Source organism: Lepidochelys kempii, chromosome 15, assembly GCF_965140265.1.
Source record: "Lepidochelys kempii isolate rLepKem1 chromosome 15, rLepKem1.hap2, whole genome shotgun sequence".
Classification (NCBI taxonomy): domain Eukaryota; kingdom Metazoa; phylum Chordata; order Testudines; family Cheloniidae; genus Lepidochelys; species Lepidochelys kempii.
Genome location: NC_133270.1, coordinates 29,301,715 through 29,329,574, shown reverse-complemented (window position 1 = coordinate 29,329,574; position 27,860 = coordinate 29,301,715). Strand labels below are relative to the sequence as shown.

General features: G+C 45.4%; 1 protein-coding gene across 9 annotated transcripts in view; it reads right to left on the bottom strand.

Moving 5' to 3' along the window:
• The window catches only part of ACACB (acetyl-CoA carboxylase beta), an 80,503-nt gene that overhangs the window by 36,633 nt on the left and 16,010 nt on the right, over nt 1-27,860 (bottom strand). For 7 of the 9 annotated variants that reach the window (XR_012155175.1, XM_073313686.1, XM_073313688.1 and 4 more), the window contains exons 3-21: nt 16,430-16,562; nt 14,951-15,089; nt 14,366-14,475; nt 13,445-13,526; nt 12,975-13,073; nt 11,699-11,808; nt 10,018-10,128; nt 9,284-9,493; nt 7,461-7,631; nt 6,708-6,869; nt 6,244-6,407; nt 5,233-5,383; nt 5,022-5,125; nt 3,471-3,552; nt 2,558-2,703; nt 2,163-2,313; nt 1,804-1,938; nt 1,105-1,251; nt 183-371 (exon numbers count right to left, since the gene is read on the bottom strand). Coding sequence is in view for 8 of the 9 variants with exons in the window: in XM_073313686.1 (XP_073169787.1) it covers nt 183-371; nt 1,105-1,251; nt 1,804-1,938; nt 2,163-2,313; nt 2,558-2,703; nt 3,471-3,552; nt 5,022-5,125; nt 5,233-5,383; nt 6,244-6,407; nt 6,708-6,869; nt 7,461-7,631; nt 9,284-9,493; nt 10,018-10,128; nt 11,699-11,808; nt 12,975-13,073; nt 13,445-13,526; nt 14,366-14,475; nt 14,951-15,089; nt 16,430-16,562 (2,596 nt within the window). In the remaining variant the exon portion in view is untranslated. Of the gene's footprint in view, nt 1-182; nt 372-1,104; nt 1,252-1,803; nt 1,939-2,162; nt 2,314-2,557; nt 2,704-3,470; nt 3,553-5,021; nt 5,126-5,232; nt 5,384-6,243; nt 6,408-6,707; nt 6,870-7,460; nt 7,632-9,283; nt 9,494-10,017; nt 10,129-11,698; nt 11,809-12,974; nt 13,074-13,444; nt 13,527-14,365; nt 14,476-14,950; nt 15,090-16,429; nt 16,563-25,013; nt 25,157-27,538; nt 27,562-27,860 lie in introns of those variants that run through there. The other 2 variants (XM_073313685.1, XM_073313683.1) reach the window with 2 other exon arrangements.

Here is a 27,860-nt window from a genome sequence, read left to right as displayed (position 1 = left end):
AAAAAAATGTATTGAATAGGACATTTTCCCCATTAATATTTTTGATGAAACCCCATCGTTTAGCAGAAAAACTTTTCAGGTGAAAAATTCTGACCAATTTAGCATGAAAAGAAAAAAAGACGGATAGTCACCAAGATATTAAAGAGGATGGAATACAAGACCATCCCTCTTGTATGGCTTACCTGCTGACTGGGAAACTGACACAGCACCGAGGTGATGTTACTAGCGTATTGTGCCATCACTTTTCGAATGGATTTCTCCACTGACGCTGGGATTCTGCCAGACACGTTGGTCATGATCTCCTGCAGCTCCAGAAGAGGCAGAGAGGGGTCCCGTAGGGTCTTCATCAGCTCACATACCCATTCTTTCATCTAAGCAAAATAAAGATTATTGCTGCGAAGATGTCACAGAAAAACATCAGAGGCTGATGTGTCAGGAAAGGCAAGTGAACGGATCTCGACATCCCAATGAAAACTATGCTTGCAGCCCTGTAACCAACAGGTCAGGCGGGCTAGCACAATGGAATTAAGGATGGTTTCTCAACTGTGGCACTGGGCTGGGAGTAGCATCGAACCAGGTATAGAACCCCAGTCAAAGTCACTCAGGGACTGATTGTCAGAGGTGCTGAGCACCTGCAGCTCTCACTGACCTCAGTACAAGTGGTGACAGTTCAGCATTTCTCATAAATCACGCCCTTAAAGTCCTTGTCTATAAAATGGGGATGACACCTTCCTACCTATCTACACACCAGGTGGTTGGTCGTAAGCCTTAACTTCAGGCTTGTGAAGGACTTTGAGATCACTGGATGAATGGAAGGCACAAAAGATGTGCTACAGCCAGTGCTTAGCATTAAGGAGCTCAGCAAGCTATTATCCATTTCCACCAAGGTTGCCACCTAGAGAAATACTGTACGTGGTCTTTGTTATTACACTGATCGTGGGGGACCATTCCAAGAAGAATACAAGTTAAAGTAGATTTGAGAGTAGATCCAGGTCTTCATCCATGTATGAAAGAGAAACTGAAGAAAAGTTCGTTGGCATAAACATATCAGTTTAAACACCCTCTGGGTATTAGAAGCAGATGCCATTAGAGAAAGGCACTTACTTTTGCACTGAAATATGGCTCTGGCAAGCAGTACCCATTCATGACATTGATTAGATTTGACAGGACACGGTGAAAGACCTGGTGCAGCTTCAGGCCACCGATTGGCAACATCTGCTGGGTGGGGAGGCCACCTGTATACAACTGGGCCTGAGGTCGAATACAAGAGAAAGAAAGCATTTGGAATATAAAATGAGAGTGGAAAAGAGAAAAGTGAGGCAGATCTCATTCAAATTAAACAACCATCTAGAAAAATACATGAGACAACCTCAGCAGGCAAGGAAACTGCTCAGTATTGTCATTATTTTAATTAAAATGCAAAGGAGGGTGTCGTCAGAATGAATCAAGTGGGAAGTTTCCAAATAAGAGGCATTAGAAAAACGTATGTCAGAATTTCTTATTCTGGTCATTTTCAATCAAGTCTTAATAATCAAAATTCAGTTTTCTGTCCAAATCCCACAAGGCATATATGCTTAAGATACAGACTAGCTAGGGCCAACAGAATATTTTATATAAAGGTCACACTTTCAAATACCAAAATTCTACATCATTGCTAAGTATCTGGTGTGTTAAAACCTCAAGTGAACATACATATTAAGATACTGAGACATAAGAGACAGACAGTTACAAGTCACGGATGACCTGATTAGTCATGTAAGTAAATAGAAAATAACCTGGTTCTGTCCCAGCAGCAATACTCACTGGGTGCACTTTGGTAGGATCATCTAAGTCGAGTCTAGCTATGACACAGCCTGCCTCCAGCAATGCTCCTGGCCGTTTTATATAATGTATATGGCCAGATTCCTTCACCACCAGGGCCAAAATAATTTTCATCACCTGTAGGAGGGTTGGTGGAATAGTCAGAGTGTAATAAATGAATATCATCCACGCAACACCAAGAGCCTAGGGCAGTCGTTTTCTTCCAAGTGTCACAATAGTGACAAGACGACTTCTTTTTTTATTGTAGGGATGCATGTACACAATCCGCATTTCTTTATCAAGCATACAGATTGGAAGCCATTTGCCACTCAGTGACACAATCTGCACTAACCTACAGTTACCTCTATCTCTGCAAAACTGTGCCCTACGAAGACGTGGCCTCCATCTTCCACCATGTACTTCAGCAGTTTCCCAGCAGAGGGCGATCTCAGCACAGTCGGATCTTTCTCCTTTTCAAAGTCACAAGTTTTGTTACCAATGGTGATTCGGTAGCTTAAGGAGAGGGGAAAAAGAACAGGAGTACTTGTGGCACCTTAGAGACTAACAAATTTATTTGAGCATAAGCTTTCGTGGGCTACAGCTCACTTCATCGGACGGATTCAGGAGAGGGGAAATTCTATTACTGTCAACCTATTTGCTGCCTGCTGCAGAAGCAGCTGCAATTGCTGCTGTGTCTAGTTGCGAGATTGGGAAGAAATCTGCAGCAGCGGGATAATGGGTCAGCTCTCTAACTTACCAGTTAACTTCTTCTTTCATGTACGTCGTGTAACTGTTACCATCATAGGAAAGCAGCACGCCGCCATCATTCAACCTGTGCACGTCTATCTCAATGTGAGTGTTATTCATTATAATGACATAAGTTGTCAGAGACTGACGGGCAACCTGTTGAAAAATACCAAAGAGAGAGGCTTTAAACATGAACATTAAAATCTTCACGGAGATCAAGACGTAGGCTTGCCTTGCCAGGCTGTGGTGTATCAGCCCTTTGAGATGACACCAGAAGCAGAGCTGTCATTGTGTAGTGGGTGGGAGCAGGATTTAGCATGGAATACGGACTTGCTTCTCCATGCCCCTCCCACCCCCCCGGTCACTTAGACCAGTGTTTCTCAACGTTTTTGATATCAGGGACCAGCTTGCTGTCTTCCTAAACTGTGTCAGGGAGATCTCAGGGACTGGTCGCTGAGAATCCACAGACCGGTCACTGAGAAACATTGATTTAGATCACAGGATTTGAGGTTAGTGTTTGAATTGCTAGTCCAGTTCTACAGCTCAATCATCTGTCATTTCAGCTGATCCTCCACTTTCCCATGATAAGAAAGTGATTTAACTAACTAAAGCTGCTACCTATCTAGGTTTATGAATGGGAGAAGCCAGCACTTTATTACAGGCATTAACTCCAGCAACAGTCCATCTGGAAGCAGAAAAATTCTCTATACTGTAAAAACAAATAGCTAAACTCATTTAAAATGAGACTTTTTAAAAAAATGGATAATGAAGATTTTTTTATCATCCTTTGATTGAAAGTACCCACCCAGAAGTGCTTGTCTGTACTGGTGAGAGACACATGTAGAATCTGCCTAGCCGCGTGTAGTAATGCCTGCGCGAGCCAAAGTCTCCACAAGCTTGGAAAAACACAAGACACTGTTTACCTTGAGAGCATACTTCACACCTTCATAAATAAGCTCCACTTCTACAATGTTCAGCAGGGAACCCGCTGGCAGAACTTGGCCCCTAAGGGACAAGGGTAAAAAGTCAGACACCAAGAGAACTCAGCCACACTGTATAACCCATCAGCACTAGTCCAAAGAGCAGGTTTAGATCGCAGTGGACTGCAGAAGAGAGCTTTTAAAGGGGACTTGCAGGGGAGAGAAATCGTTGGGTTTTGCATCCCCTTTCTGATGTATAAAGGCAGTGTGAAAGTTTATCAAACATTTTAAAGGTGGTGAGGGAGGAGTTGTGCTGTTTCACATGAGAAATTAAGCTCGTCTCCCCTACAAGATTCTATGATGATGGCAGAGCTACTAACATGACACCATCACAAGAGTGAAGCGAGTGAAAGTTCAGCAATTGAGAGGGGAAGGGGCTTTTAGCCAGCCTGATTCAAACTTTGGTTTTTGTCATCATCTACTTAGCTCCAATGGCTAATGAACCATTGGGAGACAGAATGTCTTAAATAAAGATTCCACACTCCCACCCTTCAACTAAGGTGTAAAAGTTCACAATACACTTCTCTGAAAAACCACAAGAAGTCACACAGGAAAACTGGTGAAGAGTGACCTTGACATTTCTAAGGTAAAAAAACCCAGCAACTTAAAAACAAAACAAAAGAACCTTTATTCATAGACGTTAAAGACCAGAAGGGACCATTATGTTAATCTAACCTGACTTCCTACATCACAGAAGCAAAAAGCAAAAACCTTGGGTTTTCTATTTTAATATCTCATCTCCTTTGCTGGCCCCATTAAAGCTCTGGAGGTCGAACAGTGAAGTTTCCTTTCCTCCACTTAGCTGCCTTAGATAAAGAATATAGGAACACTGTCTTCACATCCCACTCTGGAAATCAGCAATGTAACCACGAGTCAACATTCTGTACCTTGTTTTAACTCCCTTAGTGGCTGGTCATGCCTTACTCTGCTAAGGTGGGAACTTGCATTAGACAAAATCATGCACCACTAGCCTGAATGTGTGTGACAAAGGTCAGCTTATGTGCCGAAAAACCTTGGATCTCTCACCTCACTCTCTCACACATACATGTGCGGCTCAATAACAAGCATTTTATTATTACAATAGTATGTACAGTCCTCTACCAAGACTGGGACCCTAATCCACTAGGTGCTGTACAAACACATAGTAAGAGGCAGACTGAAAGAGTCCCTATCTCAAAGAGCTTTTAGTCTAAAAAGACAAAAAGGTGTGAGGAGAAACTGAGACACAGATAGGGGAAGTGATTTGCCTGCAGTCACTCAGCAGGCCAGTGACAGAGCTGGGGACAGAACCACATCTCCTGAGCCGCAGCCCAGCACCCTGTCCACTACCTCTCAAACACAGCACCTTATGTCACATGCTCCATATACCCCTGCTCTCGCTGAAGACCATTACAAAACTCCCATTCGTTTCAGTGGGACCAGTATTTGGTCATAAGAACGGTTTAACAGCCACACTTCATTGTGCTTATCCCCGTTAGTCATTTGGCACTTTACCTTTCAAGCGAATGCAGGAAGTCAGTCATACAAGTCCTAAACAGGGCATCTGCTACATTCAGAGCACCGCAAACCACGCCCAGTATGGTGTCTGGCTTCTCGGCCTAGCGGGGGAAAGAATGACACTTCCAGCACATTGTGGACAGCAGGTCCATGTGAGAATGAAGACGATTAGCCAGAGGGAAGAAAATCAGAGCTCAGCTTCTCCCACCTGCACTTTCTCAGCAATCAGGTGGTCCAGCCAGCCAGTATCTATCTCATTGTTCTGAAAACTCTCAGTCTCCAGCAGCTTAATCAGGTACTCGACTGTTGTTCTGAAATCCCCACGGATAGACAGCTCTTTCAGTGCCACAACCATATTCCTTTTAAAGAAAAGTTCCTCTGTTAATACTGAGTTTAAGATGCATGACAAATATTCAGTGCTAAGCATACCGATCTATTGGGGCACACAGGATAACTATTTCTTTTCCCCCTCTTAGCAAATGTCTTTGCCCACTTCATTTTCTACCATACAAAGTACTAAAGACCCAGAATCTGATTTATCCAATACACAAGTGCAAGAGCAGATGTTAAACTTCTCTTTACAAAACATACAAACGCATACGCCGCATTTTAATTGGATTTCAACTGACATGCAAGAAGGCTCTTCCACAGCAGCCAAGGTATATACAGCAAGCTACACAGAATTTAGTGGTTGAGGATGCTGCATATGGTGATAGGCAACCTTATAAAAACCTAGCTAGATAAAGTTTCTATAACCCGAGAGAGAGACAGCCTGCAGTCAAAAGCTGTCTCCGAGTCTGTTATTAAAAGTCTGCCCTTTCTGCATGTTCAGCTCTTAAAAAAAATTTTTTTTTGGCCTACTGGGAAACAGTTTACTTTGAAAGATAACAGAGTAGCTCTGTGAGACCACAATGCAGCAAAGCACATGACCAGCACCCGTAAGAGCAATACACAGAGCTAAGCATTAAGTGCTTTGCTGAAGCAGGGCTAAATCACCACAATTCTGAATAGTTCAGTTTAGTTTGAACAGTCTCCCTAATTGCCCTGCAGGTCTCTTTGTCACAAGTCCACAGCTAAACTGCTCAGAAGAGCTGAAGCGGCTCATTGCCTCTTAGGGTTAAAACCAAATATTTTTTATATCTAAACCCATCAACATTCAGTGACACTTGAGTCCCCTGAAGAATGCTTATTGCTAATCCTACTGGGAGGAAATACTGACGAGATGGCCTCCTCGCGGTTCTCTCCCCAGGAGAAACAGTGCCCAAACTGCGAATCAGCAAATTCGTGCAAACCACCAGCAGCTGCCACACTGAAATAACCCCAAACGTTCTTGCTGCTACGAAAATTCAGCTCCTGCACTGTCCCTGAGCTTGGCTTGAACCCCTAGAGTCAATGTAAAAAAACACAAAGAAGTAAGAAAGTTTACATTTGAAACCGAACAGGTGCAAGTCAGAAAAGAGGAATCCCATTGCAAACAACAGCTATGATATAAGTCCGCCTGTGGATTCCATTAACCCCACCAATCTCATCTGAGAATATGTCCAATATTCTGACATTTGATCAGTGGAGGGCCTCTCAGAGTTCAGATCTTGCTAAAAACAGGGTCGCGCCCTGCCCTCAGCCACATTTCAATCTGATCCAGACCAGAGCTGGAGCTTTCTAAACAGGGTTCCATTTACTCACCTCATCAGGGTTTTCACTGGTGACTCTAGCAGCAATGACATGGCCTCTGGGCACTGGGATATTTGCAGGGCTCTCAAAGCAGATGGGTGTATCAGCCCATGGCGACTCTCCATACAGCACTCGGATGTCTTTTATTCTGTGCAAGGGGACACCCATTGCAATCTGCACAAGTGCCCATCAGAAAAAGGAGACAAAGGAGACGTGGCTTGGATTCTTCTAAATTAGCTTTGAAATTAGGCTTCAGCATGACAATTATAGCCAATCAGTCAGACTGGCTGGCTCAAGTAAACGGGAAAGGGACAAGGAGCCTTTCACCCTCTAGATCTCCAGTTCAAATCCAACCCCTTCTGAAGGAATTGAAGGAAGCAGCCATCTGATGGCTGTTCAGAGCCCTGTGTGAAGTGACCTTAAGAGCAGTCATCCCAACTGGTCATTTTGTGGGCATATTTTTGAGGTGCTCAGGACTGATGGGGCCTTGGAGACCAAATGTCCCTCTCACTCCTAGAGATGGCTCCTCCGAGTTGGGAGTAAGACATCACGCAGGGGCTTGGTCTGCTGCTGCCCATGTTCTACCTCTTGATGGAGAGAGAAATTCCTTCTCCCAGTCTGCCAATCTAGTTCCTTTCACAAGCTCCAAACTCACACACAACATGTGGCTCAAACCAACAAGCGCCTCAGAGTCATTCATGTATTGCAACAGCTTTAAGGAAAGCAACAGTGGGAAAAAATGGTATGTTGACAAATTTCAAATACCTGTAGCTGAGCCGCAGGTAAGTTCACATCAGCAATCATTTCTGTGCAAGGATGTTCCACTTGCAAGCGGGGATTTAACTCCAGAAAGTGGAAGCCCCCATCTTCACTATAGAGGTATTCGACTGTCCCTGCACTCACATAGCCCACCATCTTTGCAAGGCGTACTGCGCACTGAAAACACAACACAAACAGATCTGGCTTTTGTGACGCGAGCTCCTGCTAGTCCACAACTGTAAAGCGCTTTGCCTGGTGTTCAGAGTCTATTACAGGCATGTTTCTGACATGTCCCTCATGTAATATTTCCAGGGCACTACATCAAATCGGGGAAAGACACATGTCGCAGCAATACAAATAAACAGGAAAAAAAAAAGCATCAGACCAAGAGGGAGAACGAATTTTTACACTAACACTGGAAAGCAATTTACAACCGTGATCCCTTTAGTGTGCAGCTGGTAACTGACTGTGAGCCACACAATGCAGCACAGAAACATGGAAGCAACAGAAGTCATTAGGAGATGGGACAGAGCGTCACTTGGGAACGGAGGAATAAAAGCCACTACACCTGGTTAGTTAAGCTGTGTCAGGTTTGCAAGAACCAAGACTTTGAAGTTCAGCCTGCTCCTTAATTACGTGCTTAATATGGGAGAGGTAATGTAGAGCTACCAAACTCTACAGCAACCAGAGGTGGATAGTGGCAGCTAGAAAAAATTTCAAGTAGAGAATCAAAATCATCCATCAAAAATGCTAGTTAAATTAAACAAACCTCCCCACCTTAAGAGTCACTCATTCAACTGAGATGTTGGTAAGCATGGGGGTTGTTTGTTTTTCTATGTGTTTTTCTATGTGTGTGTACAGCGCCCAGCACAATGGAGACCTGCTCCTTGATTGGGGCCCTTAGTGGCTACTATAATGCAAATACTGAAACAACAAGTGTACTGCAGAAAGGTGAGATCACATTAGTCACACAAGAGGTACCAGAGGCTTGTGAAGTAAGGAATACTCACATGACTAAGGGTTAGACCCTTAGGTCAGAGCTGATCCACTGGGACAGTGTTTCCATACCGCAGCCCCAGGCTACAACAGTACATTTATCCCTCTAGAAAGGGGAGGTGGTCATGGCTCCCAGGCTGAGAACCCCCAGTTCAGGGAGATTGTGGAAGGGATACAAGAATTAACTTGCTGGACACTCATGAGTAGGGCTGTAACCAAGGCAGGGCAAGCGGGGCAGCCACCCAGGGTGCAAAGCTGTGGGGGTGGAAAAGTGAGGTGGAATCAGGTGACACTTAAAGCCCTGCACAGCAGGGCTCGTGGAGAAAGCACCACCTACAGCCCATGACTCACCACAACGGGCCACCCAGCCTGTCTGGGTTGGGGGCACAACCAAAAAAAATCAGGGGGTGAGGGCGGCACTGTAACCCTGTGTCCCATCTCCCTGCCCAAACATCACCTCTGGGAGGGGAAATGACAAAAAAAGGGAAGGGACCCAAATATGTTTGCTCGCCCCAGGTGTTAAAATGCCTAGTTCCAGCTCTGCTCATCAGGCAGCCTCTTGGGTTTATGATTTTAAACATTTGGCTGAAACACGAGGGCTGTACACAAGCATCTGAACAGTTCATCCTGGTGGTTTTCCATTTATACCTGGAGTGTAAGCTTTCTGAGCCTGGCATGGTCTCCTAGCACAATGGGGCCTTGCTCAGGGTTCCTAGGCATTACCGAAATACATATAATAAAACTAGTAGCTAAAAGGTTCCTCTTCTTTAACATCCCCTCTCTCTGTCAGAGCCACCTCAGCCCAGCCCACAGAAAAGACCCAGAATATCTACCTGCTCCATAAAGTCAAACATGGAGGGAGCCGCTACCGTCACCGGTGCCTCTTCAATTATTTTCTGATGCCTGCGCTGTAGGGAGCAGTCTCGGCCAAACAACGAAACTGCGCTCCCGTACTGATCAGCAAGGACCTGCACCTCCAGGTGCCGGGCGTTCTGGGCTAATTTCATCACAAAGATGGGGGACCCTGGGGCCTCGCTCTGTACCTGGGAGGGGAGGAGAAGAGCGTGAGAAACACATTCACATGGTGGATGCAGGCTTGTGTATTCCCTGACACTGATGACATGTGTAAACCCATCCTCCGTGGGGGAAATTCACTGCTGGACAGAGGGCTGGCACCAGGCCTAGGCACCAATACAAATATCATTCATGTTCCCAACTCCATTATGTACTGAGCTTTTCACATCTTTTTAAAACATAATATTAGCGTTTGAACGGACGATAACTCTGACCCCCAAAATATGCCTATAAAATCAGTCAGGGAAATAGTGGGGAATAAGTGCTCTTCTATTACATATACTTTTAAAGGGAAAAAATTAAAAAGGCAGGATTTGTGGGGAGGATAAGGCCCTCCTCAGAGCTTCGGGGAAGGGTGGGGAAAGTTAAAAAGGCAGGTATATGTTTGGATGGGGGTGGAGGGAGGCGTCCTCCTTGATGCCTCTTACTTCTCTGAGGGAGCAAATTAAAAAGGTGGGATTTGGGGGTACGAACTCTCCTCAGAGTCTCTCACTTGTCTGAAGCAGCCAGTGAATTCCTCTGTGGTCTCTGCTTTCCGGATTCCTTTGCCACCGCCGCCTTCTGAAGCCTTTATCATCACAGGATAGCCAATCCTCTTGGCTGCCTGGAGGAGGGAAAGGGCCAGAAAGTTGAAGGGAAAGGTTTAGATGTTTCTGGGCCAAATGCAACCCTGGAGTAAGTGGGTGCGGCACTCATCGAAGCCCACAGAGTCGGGTCCCCTGGCCCTGGGGTTCAATATGTCCAGAGCGAATACAACGGACACAGATGCACTCATTGAATTCCTCTCAATTTAACAGAGAGGGAGCTGGTAGCAGATCAGCTGCTTGGAGGGCCTCAGCCCTCAAACAGCTCCCATTAGCTCTGATTCAAACCAGTCCCCATCTGCTGGATTTCAGGGTACCTCTATTTTGCACAGCCTGCAGCAGGAGGTGAGGTGTGGTGAGAGTTTGGATCTTCAATGGGCAGGGGAGCATTGTACCAGGTAGAGGGGTCGGCTCTTCTGGCTGTTAGACATGTGGCAGTCACTGCTGAAATTTATTTTTGTTTCTGTGACATGTGCTGGGAGCGAATAGCCCTGGTCAGGTCCCTTTCTATTACTATTAGGAATCCAATTAAGGAATAGAATCATAGATTCCCAGGGCAAAAGGGACCACTTTGATCATCTAGTCTGATCCCTGTACAGCACAGACCACAGAACTTCCCCACAATAATTTCTAGAGCAGAGCTTTTAGAAAAACGTTGAGTCTGGATTTAAAAATTCTCAGTGACATAGAATCCACCATGACCCTTGGTAAATTGTTTCAATGGTTAATTACTCTCATCATTAAAGCTTTACACCTTATTTCCAATCTGAATTTGTCTAGCTTCAACTTCCAGCCATTGGATCATGTTATATCTTTCTCTGCTAGACTGAAGAGCCAATTATTAAATGTATGTTTGACATGTAGTGACTTATAGACTGTGATCAAGTCACCCCTTAATCCTCTCTTTATTAAGCTAAATAGACTAAGCTCCTTGAGCCTATCACTAATCCTTTAATGATTCTTGTGGCTCTTCTCTGAATCCTCTCCAACATATAAACATCCTTTTTAAGTGAGGACACCAGAACCGGACATGGTATTCCAGCTGCAGTCACACCAGAAACAATTACAGAGGTAAAATAACCCTCTCTACTCCTGCTCAAGATTCCCCTTTACTGCACCCCAGGATCACATTAGCTCTTTTGGCCAGTGTCACACTGAGAACTCATGTTCAGCTGATTATCCACGCCCACCCCCTCAATCTTTTTCAGAGTCACTTCTTCCCAGGAGAGAGTCCCCCATCCTCTAGGTACAGCCTACATTCTTTGTTTCTAGATGCATACACTTAGCCGTATTAAAATGCACATTGTTTGCTTGCTCCCAGTTTACCAAGCAATTTGGATCACTCTGAATCAGCAACCTACCCTCTTCATTATTTAGCACTCCCCCAACTTCTGTATCATCTGCTAGCTTTAGCACGGATGAATTTGTTTTCTTCCAGGTCATTGATAAAAATGTTAAATAGGGCAAGGGCAAGGGCAAGGACTGATCACTGCGGGACGCCATTGGAAACACACCCACTGGATGATGATGATTCCCTATTTACAATTTCAAATAAAATGAGCTGAGCCGCTGTTGGGCCCGGATCTTTACCTCCAGGCCTTCATCCACGTCCTTTACACAGCCTCGTGCATAAGTCTCCAGGGAGACGCTGATTGTTCTCCGCTGCTCACAATCCTCCTCCGTCCATTTTGCCATGAGACCTACAGAATGAAACATTGACCTCAGAAGGCCTTAATGCAGCAGAGGGGCACATGGTTATAGAGGGACCTCGCTAACTCATTCTCTTGCCTTGGAGACCCACAGCAAATGGCTGGATTTGACAAATTACTGAAGCTTCCTCACCACCAGCCCAGCCATAGGAACTACTACAGCCATATTTCCACTGTGAATCATATGGGAAAGCAACCAGGGGTTCACAGTTTGTCTGGAGAGCAGCCAGGCCAGATTTAGCAGGGACCAATTGTATTCCCCAAAGCCCTGTTACACAGGAGAGCAGCTCTGAGCCAGAGAACAAACCTGCAGAGATCTCAGCATTGCTATTACCAAGGTTGTTTTGGGTTGTTTACCAAGGTTTTGGGTTGTTTTTTTTAAATCATTCTGGCTCTTTTTTTAAAACCCCACACAAATTGGGGTCTAGCAGCCCTCCAGGAGCGAGGCAGCCAGGCATCTCACCATGGCAGAGACCCCAGATTAGTATCTCAAGTCCGATAAACTCTGAGCCATCAAAAGCCACAGGGCTGTGGCTGAGCTGAGACGTGGACAGCAACACCTGTAAATTCTCTCTGCCACCCACTTCTGTACTGGGAGAGTGATCAGGAACCAGGCTTAGGTACCCATCCCTAGAGAGCCGAAGCACAGACACAGGACAAACAGAAACAGAGGGGACCGAGAGGCAGAGAAGGGAAGGGAGAAAACAGTGAAGATGAATATGATAAAGTGAGAATGGCTAAGGCAGACGAGGAGGAGATTATGAATGGGAGAGTTTGGGAAAAAAAACTGGATGAAAAACTACTTATGAGGGTAAAAGCAACAATAAAAGCCCAAGGAAGAAGAGATGCATCAAGACAGAGCAGGAGAATTGGCGATTAGGAAGAGAAAAAAGGAAAGCACTAAGGATTCACAAAACTCCTGCTTTATACAGCAACTGGAGTCAACAATTTAATGATGGATTGGCTATTCCTAGCAAGCAGAAAAGTAAGCACTTAAATGTGCCTGGGCAGAAGAGGGGTGACACCCACCCAAGATCTGGCCCGTTGGCTAGGAGGATCCCCACTTTTTCCCTTCTAAGTTTGACAGAAAACACCCAAATAAATCTGACACAAGCCAAGTTCAGAAAAAGCATATCTCATGCAGAAGGCATTCTTACCACTTCCGCTCCACGGCAACGTGGGGATCTGGACAGTCTGGGCTACAATGGTGGAAGCCACTTTATCTCCCAAAGCCCACATGGCTTCACTGGGAGGACCTTAAAGCCAGCAGGAAACAAAAACATGAAGTCAGTGCCTCAAACTCACAGCAGTAGTGGGTCCCTTTTCAAGGGGAGACAAAGAACTCCGTATCCCACCCACCCTCCACCCGCATCAAACACAACTGAGTACAAGCACTCATTATGGGGAATGTAACTGGAAAGTCTCCATGAACCCTGGCTTGAGAGTCCCTACATTAGTATTGTAGGGCCAATACACACAGACACCACACTCTGAAATAGTGGTGCCCACCAGAAGCCAAGGACACTAACACATTTGCTAACTTAGTGTATGAGATGCCCTTGGACAGTGGTGGGTTTTGTTGGTTTAAGCAGAGGGCTGCATTGAGGGGAAAAAGCAAGAACCCTACCTAGGAAAGCCACCCCATGTTTCTGCAGCAGCTCCGGAAGCTTAGGGTTTTCAGAAGCATGGCCCCAGCCAGCCCACACGGCCTGCGATGAAAGAAAAGCAGTGAGTGTGTGAGGATAGCTGTCCGCACAAGTGTCCTCCCATCTTTCCGTCACAGCAGCCTGTGCTGCCCTCTAATAGAGACAGGCGCAGATCAACAGCATGGATCCCAACACCTTCAAACTTCAAAGTCCTAACCACAGTTTTGGCCTCTCTCTACAATCCACCTGTTCCCCTTCGAGAGTAAGAGTATTAGTCACAGTCTTTAAAGGCCTAAGTGGTCAGGGAGCCATTTACCTGAGGATTCAACCCCTCCTACTCTGTCCTGTCATGGTGGTAACAATCAGTGGGTGCTCTTGTTCTCAGTTCCTCAAAGGATGGAGCCATGGTACGCTAAACAGAGGGGCCACCTAGCCCGGTGGCACCTTCCCCCTCATGCCACAGCACCAAAGTGGCACCTCTGAGGGCACAGACCAAGGTACGGGTCTGCTCCGGGCTTTGAAGGTCATTTGTGTAACAGAAAGAGCAGGGATGGTTCCAGAGCCATTTCTGTTTGTAACTTAGCCAGGAGACCCCCTTTGCTGCCACAGTGCTAGGCACTGCAAATAATTACCCCCCAGTCAGGAGCCAGAGCCTCAGCTCTGCAGACACATTCCATTCTCTCTTGTTGCCCACTGAAGCCAACGGGAATCTTTCCATTCATTTGTACAGGCACTGGCAGGCCCTAAGATCTCCGGTTGTCCCCCCAGAATTACCTGCCTAATGCCAGGACCCATTTCCAGACCATCAAATATGCCCAGGAGGATTCCTGAGCTTCAGGTTCATAACTTTTGTGTGACCATCCCTAGCCCATGAAGGCCAACCCCCTGTGAGCTGCTTGTACCTGCACCGGAATCCTCTTGGAAATATCCACGATCAGCTCTACGTTGGCATAGTTGTTGTTGTTGGCTCCCCCAGGGACGGGAACATAGTGATCAGCCATTTTGATGTACTCTGGAAGAGAGAGCCCATTCATGGTAGTGTACAGAGCAGTGGGCTGGTTGGGGGATAACATGCATAGCAAACTGACTGCATCAGAGTTGACAACTTCAGCTCCTATTATGGCTGCTCCCCCAGGGAACTGCAGCCATGACAAGCTGCACACATCACTATATATTGCAAAGCAACTACGCTTCTAGAACCCGAGGAGGGGAAGAGGCTAAATCTATCAGTTGGTCTGATCCTATTGTCCATGCAAAGGAGAAACTCTGAAAACACTGGGAGATGCCCTGGCTCATGACTGCAGGCGTTTGTGCAGAATGGCCTCTGACTAAAACCAGTCACTACACAACTTCCCAGGTGATGCTGAGGCGAGAACAAAGAGGCAGCAGCACTGGTGCCTATCAGGAGATGTTTGCAATAGGTACCGCAAGGAAAGAGGGAACGCAAATGTCAGGTATTGGTTAGATTTTATGGACCTAGGACTTACCTGCATTCGCTTTAAGATCTTCAGGTGTAACCATGACAACAAATCGAATTGCTCGCTCATTTCTGAACATTTCGTAGGCCCACCTGCGGATGGAGCGCATGCACTTCACAGCAGCAATGCCATTATTTGCAATCAGAACCTGGAAGCAAGAAGGCAGAAAGGAACACAGGGGTCAGAGGCAGGTGTTTGGATCTGGCTGGACTCAAACCTGCAAAAGGCAGAGACACCCTTCATTTCCCCTGAAAACTGAGACGAGGGCACCCAGCACCTTGCAATATCTGGCCCTAATGCACAGCTATGGGAATGGTTAAAAGGCTGGTACCTTATTCAAAATTCTGCCAAGACACCAAAATTGCAGACTTTAGATCACTGGAAGGGAGTTACGTAGTAACATGTATGTTGGTCATTACACACACAGTAGTGTTATTGACATGGGAGTTTCATGGTTGTAGAGAGAGTAGAATAGCAGAATACAGGGACAGACACATTATAACAGCCCAGAAAGTTCACAATAGCTCCTTTCCAAGAGCTGAACTTTTGCAGGAAGTCTCCAGATGAAGGAAGCATTAGGCTAGTTACCGTTTCTACGCAAATGAGAAAAAGCTGAAATATGAGGTCAAATTCTGCTCTTGGTTACTCCACTGAAGTCAAAGTAGTTATTCTGGATTTATTCCAGGCACAATGGAGATCGAAACTGGCCCAATGTCTGTAATACAATTCATAAACACCCTAAAATGACTCTCAGCCACTCACTAACAATTAATTGCGATGTCTGTTCCCATCAAACGAAACCAGTTCAGGAGCAGGCTGCCTGCGAATGCTGAAGTTGAGACAAGATCAATGTTTCTAACAAACATGGTTTCTCGAAGCTGTGACTTGACTGCCAGTCTTCATGATGTCGAGTCTTAGCCAAAAAGACTTACTTTTGGGATGGTGAGAAATAATTTTGACAAGAACAACTTGGCTGATTCAAGCATAACACAAGGCACTGCCCAGCCCTGAGCATGGGAAGGAATAAAATACCTCACAAAGCTCTGCAGAAGCCCTTTCTCTGAGGACCGAGAGCACAGCACTGACTGGCTTCAACAGGTAGCACCCTCTAGAAAGGTGTTGGAAGCAACATTGGAAGTCAAGAGTTGAGGTTTACAATGAAAAGAAAAAAGGAAGGAACCTTCAGGCAATCAGCAGGGACAAGGGAGAAGCGGGTTCGCACACATGTACCAAGGGAGGAAAGAAGCAAAAAACTGCATATAGGAGACACCTCTAAGGAGTTCCAAAGAGTTTTGTATTTGTAGGGTCCATTTTGATGCTTAATGGTGCTTTGACATAACTGACCTATGTTAATATCCTCGGAACCTCCATGCCAGGACCCTACAGAACATAAGAACTGTTCAGGAAACCAGCATCCCAACTGCAAAGAGAGCTAGGAAGCCAGACGTCCCCGAGAGCATGCACTGGGCTGGGCTAAGGCCAAGGTACCTTTTCAATAATGCGGTTCCCCCCAAAACGAGTCATGAACTCCGCAGGTGAGGCCACAGTGAAATCCCTCTGGAGATCCAGCTTCTTCTGCTCTCGGCCTCTCTTGACCAGGTGCAGTCCTGACATGCTAGGCCTGAATCAGATACAAAACAACAGGTTTAAAAATCATCATCAAAGCAAGGCTGCTGTCTAGATACGCCAACAGTTCAGAAGGGCAGAGTCAGATTGATCTCAGGCTTGGGACTCTGAGAAGGAATGAATTTGGCAAGCCATGCAACAGCCTAAAACTTAAGATGAAAAACAAACCATCGCAGTAATACTTTGCTCCTCCAACCAAGGGTCTCAAAGCAATGAACAGCCATCAGTTAACCCGTACACCCCTGAAGAGGTAAATACGGGATATAAAGGATTGCTTTACCAATATGCAGACACTTTTGAGACAGAACACAGCAGCTGTTTAAATGGCACACTGAACAAGGGGTGAAGGAGAACACTGTACTCAATTGAGAGGCATGGGAGCAGTAAATTTAGGTAAGCAAAATGTAATTTGTCAGGGCTGAATCCCCTACTCTTATGCAAAGTGACAGGATATCTTTAATGATGCCAAGTGCCCAAGACCTTGGCTTTGTGTCACTGATTTCAAAACCATTGATAAAAGGCAACTGTGCTGCTAGGAGAGATGTTCTATCTCTACACAGATACCCTAAGAGAGGCTGAGAGCAATCCTGGTGTTTGCATTTCAGACCACAGACGCGCACACATCCAAAATCACTGGGGAATTTCAGGACTGTTGACGGACAAGGTCGAGTGTGTGTGTAGCTACCATCGGGAGAACAACAGTGCCATGACAAATACTAATCCGCTTCCTGCCTGACAAAGATTCACAGAGTACACAATGCTGGCAACGTGCCAACGCTCTGCTCATAAGCAAGAGAAACAGGAAGAACCCAGGGGTGACAAAATGCAGAGTGCACTCAACGATCGACAGCAAGAGCGAAGTCCCTTGCTAAACTTCAGAGGCTTATTAACACACACACACACACACACACACACACACACACACACACACACACACACACACACACACACACAGAGTCTCTTCAGCTACAGAGGGTGCTGAGGCAACCTTTTGTCAACTAACTGAACTCCATGGGGGAAAGAGTCATTTCCTGGCAGGAAAGCGTTCTGTTTCCATGCCAAACCGGGCACTGAAGTTCAGTTAGCACAGTTACATAGCAAGACCTTTCCGGATCCCAGATCCCATCACGTGTCCACCTTCCCCTCATCCAAGGTATGCTTAGCATTTGAGCCTTCTGTAGCGTCAAGATAGATTCAGCACAGGTCAAGTCTTCAGAGGCAAATCCTGCCCCCTGCCCCACACACTCTGTACCTCTACCTTGGCAGGAACAGAAGGCAGTGGAATCAGTACAGTTCTCTTGCACAGGCAGGTGGGGGGAAGGCAGTACAGGGAACCCACGCAGAGGCTGGGGAACACACCTCTGTAGGCATTTCCCTCCCCCTAACTGGTGTGTGTGTGGGGGGGGGGGGGGGGGGAGAGTTTGAGAGGTGAGCTGGAGAGGTGCATGGCTAGCAATTTCCTTTTTCACAGATCAGTCAACTTCACTCCCCACGCCACTCTCTGCACCCCCATGATACTCCCCTGCAGACAGACTCCCAATGTCTCAGGCTGCGCACAGGATCTGGGATTTGGCTCTTCGCAAGCAGGGGCCTGATCTTTGACTCCTGTTCCTTAGGCAGGAGAACAATCAAAGTTCCACACGTTTGAGAACAGACCTCTCAAGTAAGCATGACCTAAGATTTCAGTTAAAAAAAACAAAAAAGAGAAGTAAGGCCTGATTCGAGGCCAACGACTGGCTCTCCAAAGAGGGAAAGGAAAAGCTAGCGGCCTAAACAGCTTCATTTTTTACGATCAATACTGTGTGTGTTACAATCGTTCAATGAGCTGGGAAGGCTTCAAAACGAGGATCCACCCAGATCCTCTGTTGGCCAGGCCTGGTGCAGACCACAACACACCTACATCTAGCACACGGGGGTTGAGATTCACTCTCATACAGTTGCATCTTGTAACTGAAGTAGGCCACTACTGGTTACTGAATAAATTCGGAATGAGGCTACCTTGGACAGGAATAGTGAAGCACATGGGCCAGGAGAGCATTGATGCAAACAGGAGATACTGAACTTACTGTGCCTTATGTGACAGAATTCTGGCCACACTGTGAAATACTTCCCAAGCATAGCATGGCTGCTGGTGGCGCTTCCCTTGTCTACAAATGTTGCTTCCACTCTGTTCTGCTGTGAGTCTGGAGTTTAATTTTTGCTTTGGTTTAAAATACTGTGCTGCTCTGCTTGGAGGGGAGGTGTGACGTTAGCATTGGTACTACAGTACCAGTACAGGTCACAGTGGAGAACAGAGCCCTGTCGTGTAAGATACTAGCTCTGCGCCAAAGTGTTTACACTCTAAACAGACAAAGGGTGAGAGAGGAAACAGAGGGGGTCTAGGTTACACAGCAGGTCAGTAGGAGAGCCAGGAATTGAAAGCAGGTCTCCCAGGGGCCAACGCCCTGTCTGCTGGACCACAGTGTTTCTTGTAGGGGGCAACTTATGCAAACAAGCCTGACACACAGGAACAAGCAAAGCATGTCATCCAGAGAACAGCTGCTTCTTCACTGCACCTAGAGCTGATCAAAATTATTATTTGTAAATAGTTCAGCCAGCAAGTTTTAACATAAACACTTTCAATTACATTTTTCATAATTTTCTCCTTTGTGATTCAACCAGATCTAAATATTCTGAACCTCTGTCTAGTATTCCAGCAATTGCCATGCAGAGAAAGCGCACAGGAGGCCTCAGATACTAGAAATATATAAGAATATTTAAAATCACAACAAAGCTTTTACACTAGGAGATTCAGACACATTAAATCTCATTCTTAACATCTGGAAAGCTATATGTGAACCACTAAAACAGTAAGTTATTGATGAATGTGTCTATAGTACACATTCCTTGACTTCATTGTTCTGAATACTATATATAGAAAACTAAATAAGAACTGTAATAAATAAGAAGCAAAGTGATACAGAGAATCATTATGCCAATTTTAAACATCTCATTACAGCTGCGATATGAGAAGACCATTTATCAAACTTGGGCATCTAAATTAAGGCACCCAATTGTGTGCTCTGTTCTGCATTTAGGGACCTATGGGTTGATCTACACTGTGAATCTCACGCTGTGTGGGGACCCAGTTATAATGCAATAATATCTTAACAACTTTCAGAGTAACAGCCGTGTTAGTCTATATTTGCAAAAAGAAAAGGAGTACTTGTGGCACCTTGGAGTCTAACCAATTTATTTGAGCATAAGTTTTCGTGAGCTGTAGCTTATGCTCAAATAAATTGGTTAGTCTCCAAGGTGCCACAAGTACTCCTTATCTTAACAACTGAAACAGGTTCAGTCATGCAGCACGGATGGGATCCAGTTCTCAACTATGAAAATTAAGTTGAATGGGTTACATCGTTAATTATTTCCTGCACAAGTTGCATTAATTGCAACATTTCTCTCTTGCGGCTACTGAGAAATCCTGACATTTCCGCATGCCCTTTAAAACATGGGAAAGTTCCTCCCACATTAAAAAGGAAATTAAAGCTGGATTGACATTTTAATATCAGAACCATTGATTAAAGTTACAGGACTTTCAACCAATGAAAAACACAATGTTCAGGGTGAATCTGTTCCACAGCTTTAGATGGGACTGTCAACTTTCCTAGCAAGTTCCTAACTGCCTCTTATTTTTAAACAGCACTGGAAGAGGATCAACTGACAGGATACAGCCAACAATTCTTTGGTCACAATATAAATAACACTTTGGACTGTGCATAAAATTAGACAATATTAGGGGGAGTATGAAGCCATCACGGAAAAATTCCCTACAGTTTTCCCATTAGCAAAGCACACAACAATCCATACGTTAAATGTGGTCACCTTCTGATCACCCTTTTGCTAGCAGACCTTGTTAGAATCTCAGTTTATCACCCTCCTACATCTTGCAATGATACTAAACTAGCCCAGGCCACTGCCCCAAGCACGGCACATAAATTTACATTTTTTCCCTACATAGCTCCATATTAGCAAAAAGAATACAGACTAACACGGCTGTTACTCTGAAACAGCTCCATATTAGCTATCATCACCAGAACCACTGTGCCTTCAGAGAGACTGGCTGATAACAGCAGCTTATGGCAGAATTATTTCAGTCTAGGGCTTGCTGCTCCAGCCTGTCAGGGAGTTGTGTATAAGATCCTATTAGGAATACAATAAAATCCCTCCAACCCTGCTGTCTTGCTTCTGTCCCTTGCTCAGCCCCATCACTTAGTCTTCTCTATTACTGCTGCCATCTGACCCAGTCAGCAGCTGATCTCAGTTCTTGATGCCTCCTATCTTCCTGCTGCTGCTCCGCCCAGAACTCCTGCACCTTGCGCTTCTAATCTTTCCAACTGCAGCTGCTAGACGAGGTAAGACTTTGAGTAAACTGTTTTTACAATCTACAGAGTGCCCCCAGGAGTACTGAAAGTACTGCCACGTTGACTGTCACCTTCCGAGTACCCATCAGATGGTAAAAACACAGACCAGACACACCAACTCAACACAGCACCAGACCCAGCCAGAACAAAGCCTGCAGACATATCTCCACTGCTACAATGATAGACACCACCCCCAACACACCTTTCAAGATCCCTGGGTCCTACACATGCCTATCACAATACGTGGTATACCTCGTCCATGCACTAACTGCCCCAACAGCAACTGCCCCAAAACCAGACAATCACTGCACTCCCGAATGAACCCACACCAGAAAATGATATAAGACAAAAACAACTTATCACCTGTGGGTGAAAACATCTCACAAAGCGATCACTCTACAGCTGATCTCTCAGTCCTCATCCTCAAAGGAAACCTGCACAATGCTTTCAAAAGATGAGGCTGGGATCTCACATTCATAACTTTTCTAGACCCTAAAACTCATGGACTGAACAGAGACACTGGATTTATGGCTTATTACAACAATTTGTAACCTGCTAACAACCCCCCACCCAGCTGCTCCCGCTGCCTATCCTCTGATGACTGGAGGGGTGTTAACGGGCCACTTCAGCTTGAATGATCCCTTGAAATGTGTGTTAACTATTTATGCTAAACAATCTGTTCCACCTTGTATTTCGCTGTGACACTCTGAATACATTTCTCAGCCCTGAAGAACAACTCTGTATAGCTCAAAAGCTTGTCTCTCTGACCAACAGAAGCTGGTCCAATAAAACATATTACCTTACCCACATTGTGTCTCTAATATAGTGGGACTGACACGGCTACAGCTACACTGCATACGGTATAATGAACAGCTTGGCTTCTGAGAAATGGGCATTGTTGAAATCAAAAGCGTAAAAGCTAAAAAGTGGGGTGAAGGAGTAAAAGGAGGAAGGTGCAAGCTGTATTTTAGAAGGGACAGAGAGGAAACTAAACACTCATGAATTCAATAACATCAGGCAGCAATTGGGCAGTAGGAACAGACACAGCTAGACACAAATACTTTTACTATAAATCACACTTTTCACCTACTTGTGACCTTTCACACAAGGGCCTCAAATTACTTTGCAAACAGTTATTAAACCTCACAACCCCGCTATGTGGGAGGCCTTTCTTATCTCCAAGTCACAAAAGCGGAGCCTGAGGCCAGGTCTACATGATAAACTTTCCCAGGTATAACTACTTTGCTCAAGGGTGAGGAAAAAAAACCACATCCCCTGAGTAACACAGTTTTAACCATCTAAGCCATGGTGTAAGACAGAGGTTCTCAAACTGTGGTCTGCGAGCTCCATTCAGGCGGTCTGCGGATAGTTCCCTCTAAGGTGTGTGCCTGGGTGGCCGCACACGAGAGAATGAAGGGCAACCCACCTAATCAGCTATTACCAGCAGGACAGTGGGGTGGGAGGAGGTATTGTTTCATATTCTCTGTGTGTATATAAAGTCTGCTGCAGTTTCCACGGTATGCATCCGATGAAGTGAGCTGTAGCTCATGAAAGCTCATGCTCAAATAAATTGGTTAGTCTCTAAGGTGCCACAAGTACTCCTTTTCTTTCCACCTAATCAGTGGAGCCATGCAGGCATGGTTTCACTAATTAGGTGCCTGGACATGTAAAGTGAGGTGGTGGCCTTGGGGGAAATACAGGGTAGGTGGCAGGGGGTAGTGGGGTGAGAAGAGGGGGCTGTGGCGGCCAGAGAAAGAGGCAACTTTCCCCAGCTCTGGGGCTGCCATGGCAGGGGAGAGACACCCCCCTCCCCCTCCTTCCCAGCCCCAGTGCTGCCATGGCGGGGGGAGAGAGGGCACAACCATCACATTAGAAAGGGAAGACTACTGATAGTAAAATACGAGTTGAGTGCTTTTATTTGTGGGGGGTGGGGGGGAGTGTTAATTATTAAGGTTTTTTTTATATAGCACTTTTATCCAAAGTGCTTTACAACAGTTAGCTAATGATACAAACAACATTTGGAAAGATCATTAAGTGGTCCGCCGAGACCCTCAGCAATTTTCAGTGGTCTGCGAAAAAAGAAGTTTGAGAACCACTGGTGTAAGACATGCAGGGCTTCTCCCATAGCTACTGCCTCTCCTGGAGGTGGATTAGCGACACCAACAAGAGAAACTCTCCTATCAACATAGGAGCATCTTCACTGAAGCGCTGCAGTGTTTTAAGTGCACACCTTCCTTCCGGCACAGAGATGCTATGTGACTTGCCCAAGGGACATGCAGCAAATCAACAGCAGTGCTGGGACCAGCTGCCAGTTCCTCAATGACCAGATGCTCAATCTACAAGACCATCCTGCTTCTCTGCTGCATACTTTGTTGTTTTTTCCATGGAAGCAAGAAAGGACCTCCTGGGCCAGAGAGGCACTTTGAAGTAAGCATTGCCCTGCCCACGCAGATCAGACTGTAGAGTCAGAGCACTTGCTAGTCATGAAATCAGCATGCAACAATCAAATAAATTATGCTCTTTGTGCGTAGGACACATAAGAAAAACAAGCATGTAGTTCTGAACAGGAAATCAAACACATTGACAGAATCAATCTCATTTTCCTATCAGTCACTAAATACTGCAATAGTGGGCAGAATGCTGCCTCCCCACTGTCAGAGCCTTTACTCATAGGAGCAATTTGTACTCACTTTAACTCCAGTCAAGAAGTTCATTTGCAAGGGCTTTCTAGGACTGAACCCCTTCCTTTGCAAATCCTGTTCAGACAACAGTCTCTTGTAAATTTCATGGATGGGAATCCTTTAGTACTTAATGCTAATGATCAAAAGGCTACAAATAGCTTTAAAGACCAGATATTTAGATTGACACTCCTCGGATAAACAACCGCAAGCATTCAAAAGTCATAAGAGTGGCTTACAAATGCCACGATTTTTTTAAAATACTACACTTTGGGTTCTTTTAATTGCCTTCTGGATTTTGAGAATCCAGAGCTCATATTTTTAAGTTTTTTTTCCTGCAACCTTACAGGCTAGAAATGTACTCCCCACCCTTCCCCCAATGAAATCAGAGATTCTCGCATAAGAAAATAACTCCAGGAGGTGGAGCTTTAAGAAAAAGCACCAAATAATGAGGTTTGCAATAAAGTTATGAATGGGTTGCTAACTCAACAATAAAGCTAATGTGCACAGATTCCCTTCCCTTCCCTTCCCTCTCCCAAACCCCCAAAATACTCTTATATTTCAGTAAGAACTGTATCAACATCAACCCCAGCCCGCACTGGGTAGAACCCAAGCAATGCAGTGCAACGCTAGAGCAGGACAACATGATGACAACCCAGTATCTAAAGAGAAACTGACCAGTTCATTTTTCATTGTCCCAGATGCCTGAAATTCAAAGAAAACAAACTATAAAAAAGTTTCGTTTTACAAGATTTTAGCTTTAATAAATGAACAGGTAGTACAGGGAAGTTGGGTTTGTTTTTCAAATAATTTATTTTTAATCTGACAGCAGCTCTCACAAACGCAGAAAAAAAAATTAAATGCCACAAAAATATTTTTCACTGTGCAGGGAAAAAAAACAAACAAACCAGATATAACTCACTACCACACTCAGAAAACTAAAGAGAAAAAGTTGCATAAGAAAATCTGCTGCCTTAATCTCCCTAAGTACATGGATTGCTCTATAAATTCAAATCACTGGACAAACATTCATTAACTTTCACATTTCAATGAGAAAATAAAAATAACAATGCAGTGTGCAGGAGACAATGTTAGGGAACAATGCCTGGCTACCGCTAACTTTCAAGGAGTGCTTCTCTGCACGCATCTCAACAAGTACAAGGATTCATAGCTGAACTACACTCAGAACTAGGAACCTGGTAAAGAAAAACCCTAGAAGCATATCGGAAAGGAGCAGCAGCGGCCTGTTGTTTTGCTAAGCAGAGAAAAGTTGCAGCTGCTCAGCAATTTACATTCTGCCTTGAAGTCCTGATCCCCTTTTCAAGGTACCCAAGGCAGAACATTTCTTTTGCCCCTGGTGCCAACCTTCTCAAACACTGGAACCAGCTGAGGCTGGACCCATCCTCTCCCTCCATTCTGGAATTCAATGTGTGATTAGGGTCCCATTGCAGAGTCCATCCCGGGGGCTTCCTCTTCCTCCTCCATTTCTCCGTCTTTCTTCCCCTTCCCCAGGCAGCTAGAGTCGTAATAACAGCGAACTCTCTAGCAGCACCCTGTGGCACAGATTAGAAACTTTTCTGAAATGACCTCGGGCTGCCTCCATTCACTTCTCTCTTAAAGCAACAGTAGCAGTTTCACCTTTACCAGACACCTACAGAGGCCAGAGTTTTGTTTTGCAAAATCGAAATAGGGATGGGGTGGGAGTAGGGGGAGGAACCCAACTCTACCCTACTATAGTGTATGTGTAAAGGCAGAGACATCACCTTGATCTGGAGTCTGAACATTTGCATTTCCTGACTGGATTCAAGTGACATAAACTTGCATCAAAGCAGGTGTTTCCAATGTGGTGCACCAACACAGCTAGCCATGGTCTCCACCCAGAAGAGTTTACAGACCAAGACAAAGGACGACATACAAAGGGCAGGAGAGAAAGAGAATCAAGTCCATATGATGTTATGGACAATGTCATTTGCTACCTTTTAGCAAATGTTATAATTACATAAACAAATGAAGACCTCTGCCTAGCTTAGCCATGAAACATTGGTTAAGTTCTTCCAGGCATCATGGCAGAAGTGGGTTTGAATAGGGATTTGAAAGACTGGATTTTATTTTTGTTTCATGCTGCAATCTATTCCTATCAGCCTTATCATGTATAACGGGCTCATATCAGAGCAGGGGGCCAGCTCATGTCAATGACAATTTACATTCAGGGCGAGAACAGATGCAATGGGCAGAGTGGGGCCTGAACTGTCACTCTGGGTCCAAACCCCAATCAAACACCTTGCAGGAGTCCATGTCTGACTCCAGATCCCACCTTCACAGCAAGCCCAGCCCTAGAAACTGAAAAGCACTGACACAGCAAAGTGCCTTATCTGAAGAGCAAGCTCCCCTTCCTGGTAAACGAATACAGATAGGTCTATCTGATTCATTGTTTCATGGCTAGTCTGCTCCCAGATATACTGAAAAGCTGGATGCTCAGCACTGGGAGGGGGTTAAATTAATGATCCCTTCACCGTGTGACAGGGAAAGTTATTCCTACCCATTTCCCTGTTCTCAGGCTGTGGAAGAGGAACAAACACTATTGCAAGCGGCTGTGAGCACATTGCACCCATCCTACATGCCCTGGGGCCTGGATCCTGCGCGTACTGAAGTGAATGGTGCAGCATCAGGGCTGATACAGGTCACCGTAGAGACAGCATCAGCCCTGCTGGCAAGGTGCCTGGGGAGGATCAGCACTCTGGTAATGCCACTGCATGTGCCTTCCCTCTTTACGCATAAGGTGGATGAGCAAGGAGGCTTTTGCTCTAGCGGCCACAAGGGTATGAATCCCACCCACCCCCTCTGACTCGCCACACATCTTAATCAGTCTCACTTTTTAGCAATAGGCAACCCAAAGTGTTAAGACCAAACCCCAGGCAAGACCCCTCTTTTTTAAAATGAGGGCACTTTGTTCCAAGCACATAATCTGCACTTTACTGAAATAACAGCACCGTCTAGTTTGTAAGCTGTTTTAATTGTCTCACGTCCCATTCATTTGCTCAGCACCTCAAGTGCCTCAGCAAGAAGCTCTTTAGAAATACACGTTATTAAATAATATGTAACAGATAGGGCCAAATCTGCAGCTCTTGCTCTTGATTGTTTTGTCCAAGGAGGGCTGTGGATTTGATCCCATTAACACCAGCAGCTTTCCTCTCTGGATTTCAGAATAATTTACAAACACCAATTCACTCATCCTCATAACCCTGCCTGCAAGTTAGATCTGCATCATTAGAAACTGAGGTACAGGAAGATGAAGTGAACCTGGTCAAGGTCATCACAGGCAGCTGGTGACAGAGCTGGGAACAGATCCTAGGAATCCCAACTCCCTGGCCCAGCCACCAGGCCTCACACACCTTCTCCCACATTTGTACATGTAAACATTTTTACTCTGCTTTATGATTCTTCCACTAGCAAAGGCAGTTTCCTTTGCTGCCGAAGGAAGGATAGTGATGGTTTCCCCAAGCAGTGGTGCCAGCAGATAAAATTCTGCCTGGCCATCTCCACGGATAAGAATGAGGGACACAGCCTGTCACCAAAGATCACACACAAAAGTAACTTGTTTGGGATCCCAGACCCTCAGCATGACACACAGGTGAAATAAAAGCCTAACATGAATGACCCCTTTCCTAGCAGCGACTCTTTATTCTAAGCACCTGACCTGGCAAGGTGTGGTTCCTGGATTCAACAGAAATGGAGGATGCTCAGCACCGCACGGGATCAGGCCCCAAGTTTCACCAGACAGTCAAACACTGTGATCACTTAAGGTACATGCTCCCACTTTTGGGTCACAAGCAGTTCACCAACACTCACATCTGCATATTGTTATCATTTAGAGTTTTAAAAGCTCTTACCTCTAAAGGACACCAAATGAAACAATTCAGCAGCTAAAGAGCAAGCAAACCCTGCACAACCGCTATAATCTGCTGATCCAAGATGTAAGGAAAACAGCCCTTTGCTCAAGGCTAGCTCAGCCCCAGGTCACCTTATTGCTATTCCTTAAAGTGATACAATTCATTTATTAACAGCCAGTAGTCATTTCAACACACTCAGAAACCACGCGTTTACAAAGTGAAAAAGCAGAGAAATGGTCCTGGCAGGTAGCCTTCATTTACTCATTACAGTGTCTGAGTAACATCCCTCTCCCCAGCCCCTCCAGCCCAAAACAGAGACAGT